At 44.2% G+C, this 19,890-nt stretch overlaps 1 protein-coding gene across 1 annotated transcript; it reads right to left on the minus strand.

Annotated features, from left to right (window-relative positions):
• Window positions 1-1,510: 1,510 nt before the first annotated feature.
• On the minus strand, window positions 1,511-19,643 carry rgs22 (regulator of G protein signaling 22; the record flags this gene model as incomplete). Its single annotated transcript, XM_079241172.1, has 23 exons — window positions 1,511-1,536; window positions 1,630-1,729; window positions 3,024-3,155; window positions 3,228-3,410; window positions 3,520-3,699; window positions 5,517-5,675; window positions 6,202-6,270; window positions 7,617-7,763; window positions 9,452-9,614; window positions 9,683-9,870; window positions 10,090-10,170; window positions 14,335-14,529; window positions 14,962-15,063; window positions 16,207-16,329; window positions 16,414-16,561; window positions 16,661-16,822; window positions 16,961-17,567; window positions 18,273-18,436; window positions 18,892-18,977; window positions 19,061-19,243; window positions 19,324-19,386; window positions 19,481-19,509; window positions 19,622-19,643. 23 exons carry the CDS (start codon window positions 19,641-19,643, stop codon window positions 1,511-1,513), a joined length of 3,312 nt encoding a protein of 1,103 aa, XP_079097298.1.
• Between the last annotated feature and the right edge of the window lie 247 nt (window positions 19,644-19,890).

The following is a 19,890-nucleotide window of genomic DNA, read 5'->3' on the forward strand; positions in this document are numbered from 1 at the left end:
GGACCATATGCTGGTGTAGTTGGCCCTGGGTTCCTCCTAATGCAAGACAATGTGGCTGGAGTGTGTCAGCAGTTCCTGCAACACATTGATGTTATGGACCGGCCTGCCCGTTCCCCAGACCTGAATCCAGCTGAGCACATCTGGGACATCATGTCTCGCTCCATCCACCAACACCAAGTTCCACCACAGACTGTCCAGGAGTTGGCGGATGCTTTAGTCCAGGTCTGGGAGGAGATCCCTCAGGAGAACATCCGCCGCCTCATCAGGAGCATGCCCAGGTGTTGTAGGGAGGTCATACACACTGCTGAGCCTCATTTTGACTTGTTTAAAGGACATTACATCATAGTTGGATCAGTGTGTTTTTCTACTTTCATTTTAAGTATAACTCCAAATCCAGACCTCCATGGGTTGATACGTTTGATTTCCATTTATCATTTTTGTGATTTAGTTGTCGGAACAGTTGTCAACTATGGAAAGAACAAAGTATTTAATAAAAATATTTCATTCATTCAGATCCACAACGTGTTACTTTAGTGTTCCCTTTGTTTCTTTGAGCAGTGTACGACACAGTTTCCCTCTGGGATTATTAAACTTCTCATGTTGACACCCAGCACGTTCCAGGTCCGTCAGCTTGCCTTTAACCAGTTTGAGATGAAGGTGTTTCCACCACGCCCTGCGATGGACTGGCGAGCTGTCCAGGGTGTACCCTGCCTGTCGTCCAAGGCCAGCTGGGATAGGCTCCAGCTTCCCCGCGACCCTGAATTGGATTAAGCCGTTTAGAAAATGGATGGATGGATGGATGGATGGGTGTTTCCACCACATGATTCTACATTCATGGTATGTCAGAGGAACAGGGCTGTGACGATATGCTCTTGTCTCGATTCGATTCAGATTTTTTGGGTGCCGATTATATTTAAATTGCTATTCTCACAATTCTTTGATATGGCTGTTTTTTTGGAGATTAAAAACAAAATAAATGTATAAAACTTGTTTTTTTGCTCATCATTTTTCTTGATTTCAATTAGGAAAATCACAACACAGTCAGACCATCATTCTGCTGCTATAATGCCCAAGAAGACAAGTAAAAAGATCGATAAAAACAATAAAAATGACAATTTTATAATGGATTATTTTTATTTTTAAAAAAAAAAAAAAGGATTTTTTAACAAAAAATCCATTAAAATTGTGAAGCAAAAAAATCCAGATTTTCGATTTTTCGATTCAGTTTTCCCACCCCTACAGAGGAACATGAACGTTTTATCAGTTTCACCTGAAAGCTGAAGATTCGACTGTTTAAGTGTTTGTGGAGCTTTAATGTTAAAATCAACGCTCTCCATCTGTGTTTGTCTAATCCGTCCCGCTGAGAACACAGTTTGCTTCACATCCTCGTATCTTCACTTGTTCTGAGCTGGGCTTGACTCCTGCACACATCACTGGGAATCAGTGGTGAGGTCAGAGTGGCTGTCTGGCTCAGGTTTCGCCCAGCGACAGCTCTGATATGTGGACGGTATTAGTCCAACACCAGCACGGCGTTGGCTGCCAGGAGATAGCAGAGCCTTGGAAAGCGTAGCTGGGATTATAAACTGGGATATGGGAGTTTGATGGAGCCCCAGGAGAGGATGTGTATACCTGACACTGTGGAGACGGAGGTTTCCAGCTGACTCTGTCTCCTTAGCAGCACCTCCTCCCTCTTCAGCCCGGCCATGTACTTGGAGTACGACCACAGCAGCTGAAGGCGAATGTCCACACATCAGATCAATGTCATGCTGTTAGAAACCCGATTTCATAGAAAACTGAGGTGATTATTTATTTACATTCAGCATAAAAAGTAGGTAAATGAGCGTCTGGTGGATTATTTCTTTGTTGCCACGGTGCTTCATGGTAATAAATCTCATACTGGTGGAAAACCTGAGGATTTCCTTTGAATGGAGCCACATTTGTGAAGAAAACCTGTTTGTGGGAAGAGCAGCAGAGTAGAAAATGTCCATGAGAAACTTTGTGTGAAACGAGACATCGTGTGGGAAATACAGCCATCCTGCTCGCTCCTCATGCTGGTCACACACCTCCCATTCTTCTCCAAGTATGTCACCAGTTAGCCAGTGATGCTGAAAAACCTACAACTCTGCTTTGCATCCCTAAAATTTCCATACAAACCTGTCTCCATTAAGGAGATTATCAGGCTTTATGACCGATTTATTGTCAGGAAACAAAATAATCCACCAAACAATCATTTACTTCGCTGCTGCAACAGTTTATTTTACAGTTCTGACGCCAGCGTCTTGTCTCAGGTTTAATGGGTTTAATGGTCTTGCTATGACACATTTTCAGCTTCATCCTGAAAGCTTCCGCAGCAGGCAGCTTTTCTCCATCCCATCAACGTCTCATATGAACTTTGTGTGGGAACGTTATCACCCTCAGCTCCAAAAGAAACAACGAATGTGTGCATGACCAACACAATCTGGGAGCAGAAATGTGCACCTGATCCTACAAACAAGTCGGAAGCATCTGTGATTGATCATTACTGATCAATAACAGCTCAGGTAGGGGTCCCCATGAGCTAAACTTCTAGACCTGTTCCTTCTCCAACACCTCAATAAATGTCTTAAATTCCTTCGTCTGCTCCGGCTTTGCAGAGGGAACGACACACTCATCGCCTCCAGGTGTGTTGGAGGGGGGAAGCATCTAAAACCTGCAGGACCGGTCTATGTGACCCCTGATCTAAAACCTGCAGGACCTGTCTACGTGACCCCTGATCTAAAACCTGCAGGACCGGACTACGTGACCCCTGATCTAAAACCTGCAGGACCGGACTACGTGACCCCTGATCTAAAACCTGCAGGACCGGACTACGTGACCCCTGATCTAAAACCTGCAGGACCGGACTACGTGACCCCTGATCTAAAACCTGCAGGACCGGTCTACGTGACCCCTGATCTAAAACCTGCAGGACCGGACTACGTGACCCCTGATCTAAAACCTGCAGGACCGGACTAGAGTGTGTTCATGGTTCTGTTGTTCCTTACCGACTGTGTGGGTGTCAGCAGGACTCCACTCTCTCCCCTTGACTGTGTTTTTTCACTTCTTTCATCTCGCTCTTCATCACCCATCTCTTCTTCCTCCTCTCTAAAACACGACTCCTGTCTTTGTTTCTCCTCCTGTACAAAACGTCAGACCTGATGGTGATCTTCTCCAATTTCAGCTCCACTCCTTTACCTTTGTTGTCCTACCTGCGCTCTCCTCCTTTCATCTCTCTCCTCCTCCTCCTCCTCCTTCCTCCTCTGCCTCCGAACTCTGGCCTTGTGTTTGACTTGTTTCTCCTGCAGCAGAGGGAGGAGCTGCTCCTCCTGGATGCTGCTTCTAAGCTCTTGAAACTCGGGCCAAAACTTCAGTAATTCACTAAACACAGACGTCTAAATGAACAGAAAAACGAGCTGAAGAAAACATGCAAGGAAGAAGTAAACCTCCTACACACACACACACACACACACACACACACACACACACACACACACACAGTACCTGTGCTTCTCTGAAGACGTATGGACCCAGTTTGTGGCGCCTCTCTAAAATCCTCTGGGCCTGGTCGGGGGGGACGTCTATCTGCACAGCAGGAGGCATGGAAGAGTTGATGAAGCAGCTGATGATGGTGGAGATCTTCTGCTGGATGGTGGCCTCGTCACAGTGAGAATGACACAAGTCCTACGTTCAGGAAGACACAGAGGAATGAAGAGTGGACACGGGAGCCGCTACATCTACATCTCCCAGTATGTACTTTATTGAACCTGCCTCTGGTACTGGGTTGGATCCTCTCTTACCTGCAGAACTGTCTTAAGCTGCAGGGGATCCTGAAACAACGATTTGAGCACGCTTCATTTTGCAAACATACAATTCAAAAGTCCAGACTCCTTTCTTCAGACTTGAATGATGGTAGAGTTAGATAACAAATTAATTGTAGTAATTGGCGATTAGTAATTGGCTGTAAATTAAAGTGTGAAGGGAATTTTAAGCAACACATCAAACATCTCCTACCCTGCCTTTACTCCTTGGTGTCATGGATCCAACAAGGTGGAAACATTCCTCAGAGGTTTAGCTCCATGTTCAAGTTCAAGTTTATTTATGTAGCACATTTCTACAGCAGCAGCTGCCCAAAGTGCTGAACAGTAAAGCAACAAACAACAACACTGCACAATTTAAAATTAAACACTGCACAAAATAAAAAGCTAAAATAAAAGTAAAAATTAAAATACACGAGAAAAAAGCTCAGCTATGACCAAATGCCAGCGCAAAGAATTGGGTTTTAAGGACAGACTTAAAATCAAACAGATTGAGCCGCTCTGATATGAAGGGGAAGGCTGTTCCATGTCTTAGGAGCAGCAACAGAAAAGGCTTCATCACCCCTGGATTTTAATCTGGCCAGTGGGACCTTAAGTTGAGAAGGGGACCTAAGAGTCCTGGCTGGAGCATGTTGATGTAACAACTCTGACAAATACGTGGGAGCCAAACCATTAAAGGCTTTAAAAACAATCAATAAAATCTTGTACTTGGTGCTAAAACTAACTGGAAGCCGATGCAGAGAAGCGAGCACAGGGGTGAAGTGATCGTAACGTCGTGTTCCTGTCAGCAACCGAGCTGCAGCGTTTTGGGCAAGCTGCAGTCGGTGCAAAGTTAACTGATCAATGCCAAAATGTTGACGTGAAGCATCACGCAGTTGCTGCACGTCATGATGAGAATCTCCCGTTCCACCACGTCCCAAAGCTGCTCTGCTGTCATGATCCTGACGGCAGGATGGATCCATGTTGTCATGATGTTTCCAGCAGATTCTGATCCTACCATGTGAATGTGGAGCTGAACTGGAGACTCATCAGACCAGCAACGTTTCTCCATCTTCTATTGTCCAGTTCTGGTGAGTCTGTGTGAATTGTAGCCTCAGTTTCCTGTTCTTACTGACAGGAGGGAACCCGCTGTGGTCTTCTGCTGCTGGAGACCATCTGCTTCCAGGCTGGACGGGTTGTGTGTTCAGAGATGATGTTCTGCATATCCTGGTTGGAACCAGTGCTGACTGGACTTCCTGTTGTCTTTCCATCATCTCCAACCAGTCTGTCCAGTCTCCTCTGACATCAACCAGACATTCTGGTCCAGACAACTGCTGCTCGCTGGATATTTCCTCTTCTTCAGATCATCTCTGTAAACTCTACAGATGGTTGTGTGTGAAAATCCCAGTATATAAAACACTCAGACCAACAACGCGCTGCGTTCAGTCCATTTTAATCTTTCTTCTTCGTTCTGATGCTCAGTTTGAACCTCAGCAAGTCGTCTCCATCATGTCTACATGACTAGATGTATTGAGTTGCTGACATGTGATTGGCTGATTAGATGTGCGTGTGAAGCAGCTGAGCAGGTGACCCTTGTTGCATTGAGAACACACGCGTCAGACCTGATGTTCATCTCAGGGCTTTGGCAGGTACACACAGCTTCCATCTCACACACACATAAATCTCCAGGTATTTTCTTTTTACCTTGTACCTCTGCACCTCCAGCCAGAAGCGAAGATCATTTTCCAGGAAGTCTCCCTTCAGAGAGACAAAGTGCTGGAACTGCTGACAGGTGGAAGGGTCAAGAAGGACTCTCCGAAACAGCAGGATCTCTTTAGCAGAATTCATCCACAAGCCTTCGGCCTGCAGGGAGACATGACAGGCTACTTATGAAATTACCACCCTCCCTTCACCTACTAATAAATATTGTAAAACACAGATATCTGCGGTGTGGTAAATGATAGTCGCTCTCCTGAGACACGTCTCAGCTCACAGGTACTGCAGTAATCATAATACTTCTTGGAGAAAGCGTGGTATTTGCCAATGATGACATAATGATCATAAAGATGAGTCAGAATAATGTACTGAGCTGAACTCCTTCCTGTAATCATCCTGCCTGTAATTTAAAATGTTCATGTTTTATATCTGCGCTGGGCCGCGATGAGATGAGAGGACGGAAACAGAGCTGCATGGAAAACCCTCCAAACACTGTTAGAGAAAGTTTAGCAGTCCTGATGCTTTAATCTTATTTATCCTGGATCCAATTTAGCAGAACTAACCTCAAGGCCAAAGTGTTGTTTGACACAGCCAGAGCTTGAAGCCAAGTCATGAACAAAATCACACAAGCTGTCAGGCCAGGAAATGCCTTCCCGGGAACATTCCTCCTTACCTTCCAGGCTTCTTTCCTCGCTCTCCGTCGACGGTAGGTGTGCCGCAGGAGTCGCTCTGCTTGTTTCGGCTTCCTCACACAGAAACACACACACACACGTAGGTCAGAAGTCAGAAAGAGATCAGACTATGACTGACAGGAGTCACTGAACGCCTCTCAAAGCTCCCCTGCTGCTCTGTCTCTGGTAGTAAAAAAAGTTTCTTCTGCTTTTTATTTCTCTTTTCGTCTTAATTTCCTCTGATAGCATCAGAAATGTCTGTTTACGTGTCTGAACTCTCCAGCTCACACCTCCTGTCCTCGTCTCCACCCTTACACTAATCCCTCCTCATCCAGAGCGTAACACTAACCTGCATCTACCTCTCATTAGTTAATGAGAGGATCCGTTTCAGCAAACATTGTAAACTTGATAACATAATGAGGCAAAGCAGCAGAATCTGCGGTTTATGTGTTTCCACCTGAAGAAGCAACCTGAGAGAGCAGCTGGACGGGAACAGCGTTTAGCAGCCGCTCACATGGCACTAAAGTGTGAGTGGTTGTTGTCATCATGCATACAAACTCGTTCTAAAACACCTTTACATAAAACACCTCTCCTCTTTTGTTTCTCATAACAAAATAATCATTAAAGTGAAACTGATCAACTTTTACCGTCTACTTTGCTAGGTTTTGGTGGTTCCAGGTTGGATCCATTTTTCCTTTCAGAACTGCAGGATGGATCCATGACGTTTCCAGCAGATTCTGATCCTACCATGTGGATGTGGAGCTGAACTGGAGACTCATCAGACCAGCAACGTTTCTCCATCTTCTATTGTCCAGTTCTGGTGAGTCTGTGTGAATTGTAGCCTCAGTTTGCTGTTCTTACTGACAGGAGGGAACCCGCTGTGGTCTTCTGCTGCTGGAGACCATCTGCTTCCAGGCTGGACGGGTTGTGTGTTCAGATATCCTGGTTGGGACCAGCGCTGATTTGACTCCAGAGATGGTTGTGTGAAAAATCCAATTCATGTCACTTTCAAAGTCACCTAAATCTCATGTCTTCTTTATCCTGATGTCCAGTCTGAACTTCACTAAATTATCTTCAGCATGTCTACATGATTAAATGTCTTGGTTCCTGCAATGTGATTGGCTGGTTAGATGTGTTATGGTAGCTAATAAAGTGGTTAGTAAGTGCATTTGCATTTGAAACAAAACCAATATATCCTGTGTACATGTTGGACATAGTGGGGATGAACTTACCTGTATGTTAGCACCACTGTGTGCGTTTGTGTGTGTGTGAGAGATAACTGCTGTGGATGTGTGTAAATACAGTCCAGAATATGCTGCAAATAAAGCTGCTATTACTATTTGCAGGTTACGAACGTGCAGTAAAACCAGCATTTCATCCATCTATAAAGACAAGTTTGTTCAATCATGACGTCCACCTTTGGTTCGCTCTCTGACGTGGACAGAAACAAAGGCAGCCACGCCTCCTCGATGTGCTTCCTTATGATGTCCTGGATCTCCATGGCAACTGGGTTAGAGAGACACTCCGACTTCAGACGCTCCAGTCCACCTGTTGCACCCAGTATCTACACAGACAGAAAGAGCAGAAGACGCAGAGGCCTGCTGGAGGGATGTGGCAACACGTGTTAGATATAAATGCTAAAGATGGCCGAGCACATGTCAATACATCGCCGTCAGTAAAACCACATGAAGAAGACATGACATGGTGGACAAGAGACGCAGACTGTGGGAAAGCGCCTCTCCTTCCTGACTCCTACTGTGCTCTTCATCATTCCCACAAACCCTCAGTTCTCTTCCGTCTCCCATCTCTGCTTTCTGTCGTCGTACGTCAATCTGGCCGCGTCTTTCTCTGCTTTCTCTCATTTATTCTGCATGCACACACACACACTCACAAAGGTTTTCCAAATGAGAACCAGTCGTGGTACTGGAGTGGGAGTCAGAAGATGAAAGAGGCTCGTTCTGTGACTGAAGGGCCAAAGCAGTCAAGCTGTCCGTCCACATCAGAGGACCAAGCAGAGATGCTGCCAGCGCCGGTCCTGACAGAGCTAGAAGAGCTAGAACTGAATGCTTTTTACAATAAAATGCTGAAATCATGTCTAACAAACAAGATAATGAACAGTTTGATTTTGAGAGGATGTTGAGCAGAGCGAGGAGTCTAAAACTGCAGTTGTATCACACAGATTAACACACCCTGTGTCATAAATACCACGAAGCAACCGTCTCCAGTGCCCTGAAGAGAAAATCACTTCCACCGCTGCGTCTCCAGTCTAGTCATCTAAACTCTACACCCTCTGCCCTCCTGCAGTACTGTAATCTTAGAGTCCAGAAACCCAATCTGCAGCTATAAACGTCAGGAGATTTCATCCCTCTGTCGTTGCTGCTTGAGCTGATCTTCTTTGTCTTCCTGAATTCAAACCATTCTCTTGTCCTTTTCATTTTAATTCTAACCATGTTGTCTCATCTCTCCCCCCTCGCCCCCATCCAGCACCCTGCTGTCAGAGCTTTCAGATGGAAGTCTGCAGGATGCCAGCGGAGGGAGTTGTGTGCGAGCCTCCTCTGTAGCTCAGATCTCATCTAGAGGTTGTCATGTCTGCAGGGAACCTGATTCCACCTCGTCTCTGCGATGCTTTCTCAAAGAAGTCGACTGTAATTCGCATTCAGTCGCGTAACGGCACCAGCGTGGGCGCGTTTACATATACAGTTGTCCTCATATGTATTCATTCCCTTTCATTAAAGAAAAGGCTGAATTTACAACAGTCAACTGGAGACTTAAAAAAGAAACAATTAAAAATTTGCAAAAATATTATTTAGTAGTATAAGACACTGTTTTTTCATTTAATTGAGTTTAAGAAAGAAAAACAAACAAATGTGTCCTGGACAAATTAGAGACTTTTCTGTTGAACAGTGGGACAAAATACCTGTCAACAGGTGCAGAAGTCTGACTGAGAGGAACAGAAAACACCTGACTGGAGCAGAAACATTAAAGGATTGTTCAACTAAATATTACTTTATGACTGATGTAATATGTAATAAATTATCTTGTTTGCTTTTAAAAAAAATTTTTTTTATTGAACCAGAATTAGAAAATAATGTCATGATTTTCATAAAAGTTTTATTTATTATTACTTCAGTCAATTTCAGCTTATTTTACAGGCAGCTGTTTTTTTTCTTCTTTAATGAAAGGGGATGAATAAATATGAGCACAACTGTAGATACAGATTTTTTTTTACCCTGAACGATGTGACTGACGTACATGGTTCTGTTGTTCTGCGGTGGCGGGACTGTCAGAGCCAAACAAGTATTCGCTGTTCAGGTATTTGGAAGCGATGACAGACGACCTCTGCAGCCTGATGGATGTGTCCCTCTGAGGAGTCGTCCTGTACTGCTCCAGATCCAGCCAGCACAACAGATGGATGCTGCACAAAGGTCAAGAGTCAGGAGCTGGAAATAACTACCGAGGCGGGATGCAAATCATACGGCTCACCTGGCATTGTGATCCTGTAGGAAAGACATGAAGGGACCGACCTCATCAGGATGATGCAGCAAGGAGTCTAAACCGTAATCATGGTAACCCTGAGGCCCACTGGACCACGGATTAAGTCTACGGGAACCTTTTGAGAAGCGAGTCGAAGGAGTAAAAGATGGAGAAAGCATAGATCCACCCAGCTCCACCTGTGGAAGGAAAAGGGAGGGAAGAGACTGGAAAAGGCGATTCTACCACCTCCCACCCTCCCCAGATGTTGAAACGCGACTCTTCAGACGCGAGCTGCATGTTTTCTGTGACAGCAGCACGACTCCGTCGTTTACAAACTGCTCAGCGGCAGAAACGCTGAGAACATTTCCCTCAGCCGATATCAGCCCGGTCTGCATCAAATGAAGCTGCTGGCTGACCTGCTTCATGTCCCTGTAAAGTCTCTGCAGCTCCCGGTACTCCCCACTGTCGATGCAACGCACCTCCTCCTGCACACGCACCTGAGAACAAACACATAAACACATAAATGCAGCACATCTAGTCATGAAACGAGTGTTTGGTGGGTTATTTCATGTTACAATGATGCTTCTGGGCAATAAATCACCCTGTTAAATGGAGCCGCATATGAATGTGGGATGTGCCCATTAAAACTTTCTGTCCCAGTAACAAACAGCTACTGGTTCTTGTTTGGAGTCATTTCTATGATTTAAGTCTGAAAAAATAAGACATACTGGCAGTTTAATTGTTTATTCATGTAAGAAATAGTGGTGTCAGTATCATGTGGAATAGCCATGCAGAGCCTGGTGTTTCCTCACACGCTGCTGTGGGATCACATCCCCTCCTTCACCCAGCAGCAGTCCGCCACTGATCACTCTGGTGCCAACAGCAGCCCAAGCTGATCCCCATAGTGGTCATTGTGGTTGAAGTCAGGACTGTCAGCAGGCTGTGGTCTCTGATAGACCTGTTCTGTGGGGTCCTAGACTGGGATTACCACTGGCTGCACAGAATGACTCCTCTGCAAGAATAACAGAGGATGCTGCTTCCATCTCGACCTCCGTTGTTGAAGCATCAACCTCAAACTGGTTTTTACTGGCTGATTCTAGTTCAGCTTCTAACATGGAGCAGAAACACCAAAAGGGCGCGTTCATCGCCATCATCGCTACATCGGCATCCTGTCGGGTTTCCTGACACAATATCTGCAGCATCCTGAGCCCGTATATCTACACACAAGCAACAGTTTAACCAAATTCTGGATATTTACCAGACATCTCCCAGATTCTTCTGAGACTTGGAGGAATATCTCCTCCTGATATGTCAGGATTCTGGCTCTTCAGTATCTGGAGCCCAGATACTTCCGGACGTGACCACAGGTCATATTCATTACTAGTTTATGACTAAGTTCAGACACACCTGGCATCTGGAAGTCCTGGTGTTAAACATGTACCAGAATCATGCATCATGCACCAGAAATGGTCCAGATTCTTCCGCTATTTAGGGAAGAATCCCGTACGGATGAATTCTTGCCCTTTTCACATTGTAACCTCTTGATGAAGAGGTTGAATGGTTTTAATGTGAATCCTGGTATCATCAAATGGAACAACTGTAAACCATTCTAGACAGCGGGTCTCTGAACCAGGACTGTTCTAGGCTGCGTTAGCTCATCGGTCCTGTTCCACCTTGTTCTCTGATGAGTGTCGAAGTTTTTATCCAGGCATTAAATTCTCTGAAAAGCTGCTGTTTTATCTCGACAGGAAAAGAAGCAAAGCTGAGAAACTATTCTTCAGAAATTCAGCTGGTGCGATGAGGACCGTCTAGTCCTGAACCCAGATAAAAGCAGTCACTCTGCGCTGTCATTATGTAAACAAAGGGTCGTGTTATTTTATCAGGCTGTTGTCGGATCCAGCATCACAGCTTGGTATGGAAACCTCGCTGTGCAACTGCTGCGTCCATACGGAGGATCAGAAGAACACGTTTCCATGAATACGGAGTTAAGATGCTGCCCTTAAACAGAAAAAGCCAGATACTGATAAATAATGCTGCCTTTAAAGCGGCTCTATGATGCGGTCTAGTTTTCTGAGCTTTCTACAGTGTTATAATGTTGAATACTCATCAGAAATACGAGCGGCGCCGTTTTAAATCACCTAAACACATGTTTGAGTTTTCCAGAACTCTCTTCGTTCAGTTTCCATGGTGAATGATTGGTTTTAAGAGTTTTTTTTCCTAATTTGATATTTTAGTGACGTCCCGGGGGAGAGACTCAGTGATTGGTCATGTTCTCTGGGTTGTGCATGAAAGAAAGCCACGCCACCTTCACTCCTCAGAAGGGGTGGGAAATCGAATAGAAAAAATTAAAAATCGAGATATTTTTTTGCCTCACAATTTTAAAAATAGATTTCTTTGTTTTAAAAAATACATTTTGTTTTTTAAAAAAAAATTTTCCAAATAGAAAATAAAAATCCATTATTAAAAAATGTTGTCATTTTAATTGATGTTTTTACTTGTATTCTTTGGTATTATAGCAGCAGATGGTCTGACTAGTGTGTTGTTTTTTCCTGATTGAAATGAAAAATGAGGAAAAAAAGTTTTGTACTTTTTTTTTTAGTCTACAAAAATCAGCAATATCAAAGAATCGTGAGAATCTCAATTTAAGTCAAATCTGCACCCAAAAAAAATTTGGGACAAAAGCATACATCACAGCCCTGCTGCTCAGTAGAACTACTCCTAGTACTTGACCAATCAGACAAGAGGGCGGAGCTTTCTCTGTTCGCTTGTTTCTGGCAGAGGCTGATCTGAGGGGATCCATACAAAATAAATGAAGGGGTTTGATTATTTCTCGCCCTTCTGGACTTGCATATTAATATAAATTAGACTGAAATGTGCATCATAGAGACACATTAATGACAACTGTTTAGTTTTTTTTTTTTAAATTGATTTAATGTTCTTTAATTGATTTCATATATTCAATCAAAAATTAATTTTATGCTTTTTATCTCTGGTTTTTATAGTTTTACTGACATATTTTTTAATTTACATAGTTCATCTGTTGTTCTGCTTTTGTGGTTGAGTTTTAGCTTCTGTCAACACTCTGTAGCTGCAGCTGGGTCGAAAGCCTGGCTCACCCAGTAAAGACATCTCAGCATGGATGAAGGCTCACCACCTTCAGCTCAATCTGTTCAAGACAGAACTCATTGCCTGTCCAGCCAATCCTTCCTTACATCCGCAATTAAGTATGAAGCTTGACTCTGTCACACTTGTTCCTACGTCTGCTGCCTGGAATCTTGGGGTCATGGTGGATGACCAGTTGACCTTTAAGGTCCATGTTTCCTCGGTTGCCCGTACCTGTCGATATGCTCTCTACAACATCAAGAAAATCAGACCGTACCTGACAGAATACACAACTCAGCTGTTGGTTCAGGCTCTGGTCATCTCACGCATCGATTACTGCAATTCCCTACTGGCAGGTCTGCCTGCATGCTCTATTAAACCTCTGCAGATGATCCAGAATGCCGCAGCGTGTCTGGTTTTCAACCAACCCAAACAAGCTCATGTCACTCCGCTGCTTATCGCACTTCACTGGGTTCCGGTCGCAGCACGCATCAAATTTAAAGCTTTGCATCTGGCTTACAAAACAACAACTCAAACGGCTCCTGTCTACCTTCACTCTCTAATCCAGACCTACACTCCCTCTTGACAGCTACGTTCCACCAGTGAAAGACGCTTCGTGTTACAATCACTGCGTGGGACTAAATAACTAGCCAGACTCTTTTTCTCTGTTGGGCCACGATGATCTCCCAAACTCTGTCCGCTCCACAGAGTCCCTGTCTACTTTTAAGAGCAAGCTGAAGACTCAGCTCTTCAAGGAACACTTCACACTAGCTGTATTTATTGGGAAGTTGGAGAATTTAGCCCAAACAAAACAAACAAAAGCCTGTAGCAGTTCCTGTAAGGACCTGTGTCCAACTGGACAGTCCACTAGCACATTCCTACAACGTCCTCTACTGTTTGATTTCTAGAATCTCTAGAATTTCTAGAATGGATCAAAGTGTCTGCTAAATAACTGTAGAATTAAAATAGAATAAAGCCAATCATGCACTGAGATTTGCTCCAGTGATGACAGGCCTTGTTTTTCCAGTGAGGAAGATGCTGCTCCTCACCATCACACCAGAAGTTGTCACCGTATTGGTGCAGCAGTCACCTCAGTGTCTCCTTCAGACTTTGACCGACAGACCGCTGCAGCGCGGTCCATCAGCACCGGGTTTGCAGAAGCTCACAACAAGGCAGCAGAATCAGCCGTTTGGTTCAGACGAGTCTCTCATGTGCAACACAAACTCTCCTCTGCTGCTGATCACACATTCAAAAAGTAAATCAACCGGCTTTGCAGCAACAGGAGACTAAATTGTTTAGTCATTTTTTAGCCGCAGTAGTTGCTGGTTTTCAACCAAAGTTCTAAAAGGTCAGAACTGGTTGTTTACCGGAAAGACAGACATAAATAGCACCATGACGATGTTTACACACATACAGACACTGGACTTAAAATAACAACTAATCAGCTTCATTTGTTTATATTAACATATAATTCATAATGCCTATGAACACAAGTTGCCCTTAATTCCAAAACCACAACCCTCACAGAAAAGAAGAGCTAATAACTGTACAGTTTTCACCTGCTGGAAGGACTCGCTGTCCCTGCTGACCAGCAGTGTCCACGGCTGCAGCAGGATGTTCAGTGCATGCTCCTCCACCTCATCAAACAGCTCCTCAAAGGCAGGCAGCAGTCTGTCATACACCTCCCTCCTGACCTCCTCATCTACGCCGACGCTCCTCCTGGCGGAGCTGATGATGTATGTAGAGAAAAGGAGCTGGAGGGGGGAAAAAATGTCCTCACTTCAGAAACATTTCTCCTTTAAAACCACAAACACTTTCATCATCACCATCACTTTGCAATACTTCTATCTCTCATCAGAGCACACAAACGCCCCCAAGACCACGGAAACGTAGCGACGTCAGGCTTGCAGAGAACGAAAGGTTAACTGATGGAAAATAGCTTTCACCATGGGGTCGTCTGGACAACTCTGCAGAGACCAGCGCAGAGCTGGGGGGCAAAGGGGGGTCTGACTCATTTGGCTTTATTGGAGTTGAAATTTGTCCACACAGAGCAGAGGTGGTCAAGAAGGCAAACGTAAGAGTTTTACTGCTGTTTGCTAACGCCACATCTAAATACTGGTTGTAATAATGATTTTCTTCCAGGGAGGTGTCAGTGTGAGGAGAAGCACAATGTACGATGAGCTGACCTGAGCTTCTCTCTGTACTCTGTAAGGGTCCAGTCCATCCCGGTAGAACAGCTCATGGAAGTGTTGCAGGTCCGTCCAGAAGTAAACCGCGTTCACCCACAGCTGCACAGTAAAAACACAAAGCATCCCGGTGTGGAGAGAGGAGACTACATGTGCCAGTTAATCCAGGATTTGCACATGAAGGTGGTGGAGTTAACCATCGGACTGAACTAGAAAGTTTCTGTGCGAAAGTAGAACAAAGATGAAGGCAAAGACCAGACTTGTGTTATAATAACGTGCTCTCTGCAGAAAAATTCTGCATCATTTCAAAAAGTGTTTGAAAGAAGTAGAAAGTTGAGGTTGGACTGGAAGTGGATCTGTCAGCGTGGTAATGAATCTCAGCACGCTGGCGAATCCACAGACAGCTTAGGAAAAGAAACGGATGGCCTCGCTTGAGCAGGACACGTGAAAACACACAAAACAAAAAAACAAGCACTGAAGACAATTTCCATTAAGGAGCTGCCAAAACACCTACTGATGCACTTCTCTGTTACAGAGGAGCGACTGGTTTCTGAGGCCACTTCTAATAAACAGCTCGGCAGGGAGAGCCAACTGGAAGGATGGTGGTTCGATCCGGCTCCCACACACACACACACAGATCCTCGGATACTGGAGCACACTCTGGCTCTGAGGTCTTTACTGGCGTGTGAATGGGCCCGAGAGGTGACGAGAACTACACCGAATAAAAACCTAAGATGCATCTATGAGTGTGAAGTTGTGAATGAGACTTCAGAGAAGAAAAAGAAGAGCTGGTCCATGATTCCACTATGAAACATCTGAGGTTTAGTTTTTCTGCGTTAGATTTGTCTCCTGTTGTTTCTATTGTCTGTTAAGGTCACAGATAACCACACAGGTTTGGTTATCAGCCTCCAGCTGAGCTTCTTTAAAGCAAAACCACTGACGTCTAGTAAAATGATCCCCTATATGATGCAAAACGTATGATGGGTGAACATTGTTCAGTGTTTGAAACTGCAGAATAATCTGGAACATGTTTGTCTTTGCTGGTTTAGTTCAGTAAAGTCCAGATTATATGTAAACAAAATACCATTTCTGACAATTAGAAAACAAATCCTGCCCATCGTCTTTGCACCGATTATTGAGGAGAAAAAACCAGGAAAAACAAACGCAGAATCATTTGGATCAGAGTCCAGTCAGAGAAGCAAACAAATCTTGTTGAGCACATTAACGTGGAGGAGGAGTGTGTACCTGGTTTCCAGATTGTTCACAGAAGTGTGTGAAGTATGACCCAGCGCTGGACTCAACGTAGAGAGCTCCCAACATCTGTTTCACCCCTCTGCTGCACCGAAGGTCACTTCTGCTCCACAACAACTGATCACAGACAAAGATTAGATTTTTTTTTTTTTTTTAATTTAATGAGGAACCACCCAGTGGTGTCACAGCCCAGTTTCCTACCTGTGTCTGAACAGACTGGGAGGACTGGGACGGGTAGTTCTGTGAGCTGGACAGAGGGCTGTAACAACTCTCCACTGTCTGCAGTCCCATGTGAGGAGAGTCCTCAGGGGTCTTCTGAACGTCCTGCGATGTCCAGAACCGGGGAACCCTGTGGGTATTAATTAGGTATGAACAGCTTATAACTGATTATCAAGGTACATGCAGATACGGTGTGTAATTAGTGTTGTAAAATACAGAGTGAACGGACCAGTAGCCGAGCAGAGACTCAGTCAGGCTGGACTGAACTGAGCTCAGTTTCTCCTCAGTCCAGCAGGGGGAGGTAGCGAGTCCCAGTCTGGAGAGCAGCTCCCCATTCAGACTGCTGGGACTGCTGCTCAGCAGGTAGCAGCTCCTCATTACAGCCAGATACCTGCAATAAATACCACACCTCATTTTGGTTTCATTTCACACACTCCAGCATTGGGCTGGCGGTGAAGTCTTTATGACTGTTAAACAACAGAGGAACTACTCTCATCACGTATTAAAATGCACGTGTAGTGATGATTACCTGCTTTTTCTCTCACTGTGCCCTGTGGCTTTCAGTCTCTCTATATCCATCCACAAGTTAAGCAGCTTCTCTCCAGGTGTTCCCTGCAAAAACTCCTTGAAATCATCCAAACATGGCCTTTTGCTGCAGCAGCAGGCGTCACGTCGACACATTCTGCAAGTGTTATCCGGATTAGTTGCCCTGATCTCCATCCTGGTTTTCTTCTTATCCTGTTTGGTATTTTCTTCAGTTTTACTCCTCGTGTCCTCTCGAACTTCCATATTCTTACGTGTTTCACCATCTTCTCCTGTTGAGTGTTTGCAAACTTTATATTTATAATATTTATCTGTGCTGATGCAGTTTAGCTGGTGTCCAGGTTTGCTGCCACACTCTGACGTGCTTGTAAGGTTTTGACCATCAGTCATGTTGACTGCTTGTTTGATCACACGACTAACCACTTGGTCTGCCAGGTAGTCCAGCTGCTGCTCAGGAGAACCAAAAATATGGCAGCTGGACTGTGTGAGACATACTTCTGTAATACCTGCTGAAGCACCGGCGAAGCTGCGCTCTGTTTGGGAACTGTGGCGGTCCTGAGTTTGATCACATTTAAACGGCGAGGAGGACAATCCTGATTAGGAAAAGAACAGGAGAAGGGGAGTTTGGATATAAACATGTGCAGAAAAACCAAATTAAGCTGATTAATACTCTCACTGGTCACTTTATCAGGTCCACCTCTACAGCTGCTTGTTAGGATAAATATCTAACGAGCCAATCACTGGTCAGCAAATCAGTGCCTGTAGTCATGTAGATGTGGTGAAGACAATCGGAGCGTCAGGAAAAGAATAAAGGAGGATTTGGTTGTTGGTCTGAGTGTTTCAGAAACTGCTAATCTACACAGTGTAGCATCTTCTGATGGAAACTTCCAGCAGGATGATGCACCATGTCACAAAGCTCACATCATCTCCACCATGACGATGAGTTCACTGTCCTCCAACGGCCTCCACAGTCACCAGATCTACATCCAGCAGAGCAGCTTTGGGATGTGGTGGAACGGGAGATTCTCATCATGATGTGCAGCGACTGTGTGATGCTTCATGTTAACATGGAGCAACATCTCTGAGGAATGTTTCCACCTTGTTGCATCTATGGCACCAAGGATTAAAGCAGCTCTGAAGGAAACAGGGGTCCAACCTGGTAACAGCAAGGTGGACCTGATAAAGTGGCAGACACTCTGGCTCATCTTCCTTATTTGGTTTTATTTCTTTTACCTGACTTAAAGCAGACGTTTAGGATTCTCTGATGTGTTTGCTAAAATAAAAGAAATCCCACGCACCTTGATATCCTAAAAGGTTCTCTATAGAGTCTGAGCAAAGACCATTCAGATCACTGTTTTCTTTGTTAAACTGGAAGGAAAGCTGCTGTTGACGAGCTGAAAAAGCAGGTCGACATGAACCGTTTTTCCTCCTCTGGTCCCACTGAAGCAACAGCTTGGACAGCCTGTTACAATTTACAAACATCCTTTACCAACTTGGCAGATGTAACAAACATACTTGTTGGTTTAAAGGCACCATTTATTACTGCCTGTATGTGTGTAGGTGGAAGGTCAGCACCAGGCCGTGTGATCTGTGTGTGGATGTTTTGTACAGAAGAATTAAGAGTAAAGAAAAGAAGAATGGCTTTAATTGTGAATTTAAATAATATTGGAAGCTACACCAGTAAATAAACCCAATCTGTGTATAAATATGACAGTTGATTGGTTCATTTTTATTAACATAGGGAAGTGGAAATGTTTTAATGCATGCAATAAAGAAAAAGTAATTTCATTAAATGCAAACTTTTAGCCTGTAAGTGAAGAATTAACATGTAAATACATGTCTGATCATTATAAAGTATAAATTAATGTGTTCCATAAAGAAAGCAGACAGTGAAAGTCTGATTTTATAAAGCATTACCTGTATTCATGGTAGCAATCGCTCTGAAGGAAAAACCACAACCTTTCCATTTTGACCCACTGGATTCCTTGTTCCCTGTCCAGGCTCTACAAAGACCAGGAAAATCAGGCCACAGATCATTTAATCTTCAGAGGTAAATAAGTTCATGTTTTCCAAACTTCCTACTTACACAGACAGTGTACCGGTTGTCTACTGTGGGAGTCCTGCTCAGCACGGTACAGTCACAAGTAAGGAGCTGTGATTTACTGTGTTTCAGGACTGTTCTGATTCTTCTGGAGACCAAATCAGCCGCTTCGTTTACCACCTCAAACAGCCCAGTCTCCTGGTTGTACTTTAACGTCTCTGAGAAAGACTGGAAAACAAATGAAGAGATGTAGAAATGGCCCAAGGGCTGTTGTTATATGTAGAGTCTGAATATTCGGCTCATATTACCGGCAGACTTAGAAAATGATTGAAGTAGTGAGCCAGTACATCATCAGCGGCCAGACAGCTCTCCTGAGGGAACACAAAGTAAATGAGCTAAAGAATAGAAGTAAATGAAAGCGGATCTGAAAGTAGTTAAATGGCAGTGATTAAACTTTGTACTCACAAAGTTGCCAGCAGTAAGTTGGGGGAACTCTAAACACAGAAAAGAAAAAAAAAAAATAGAAAAGTTAACAAATAAGAGCATTTTTAAAAAAAAAATCAAGGTTGACTCTAAAAATCCACAAAACATCCAAGTCGTTCCTACCTGAGACAGTGACTCCACACATTATTCACCTCAAAGAAACCAAACCTGCGCCGTTTTTTCTGCCAGGAGTCAAGAAAAGGCAGTCCCATCTGAACACACTCTGTGTAATTACAGACACGCCAGGTTGCCATGGAAGTGAACTCATTTCCAAAACACAGGGGGTAGTAAACGTTTAACCAGACAGGAACCACAACAACAGTTTTTCTTCTTTGGGAAGCAAAAAAAAATAAAAATATTACTTTATTCTAAACAATTAAGAGAAATGACAT

This window comes from Telmatherina bonti, assembly GCF_933228915.1.
Source record: "Telmatherina bonti genome assembly, chromosome: 5".
Classification (NCBI taxonomy): domain Eukaryota; kingdom Metazoa; phylum Chordata; class Actinopteri; order Atheriniformes; family Telmatherinidae; genus Telmatherina; species Telmatherina bonti.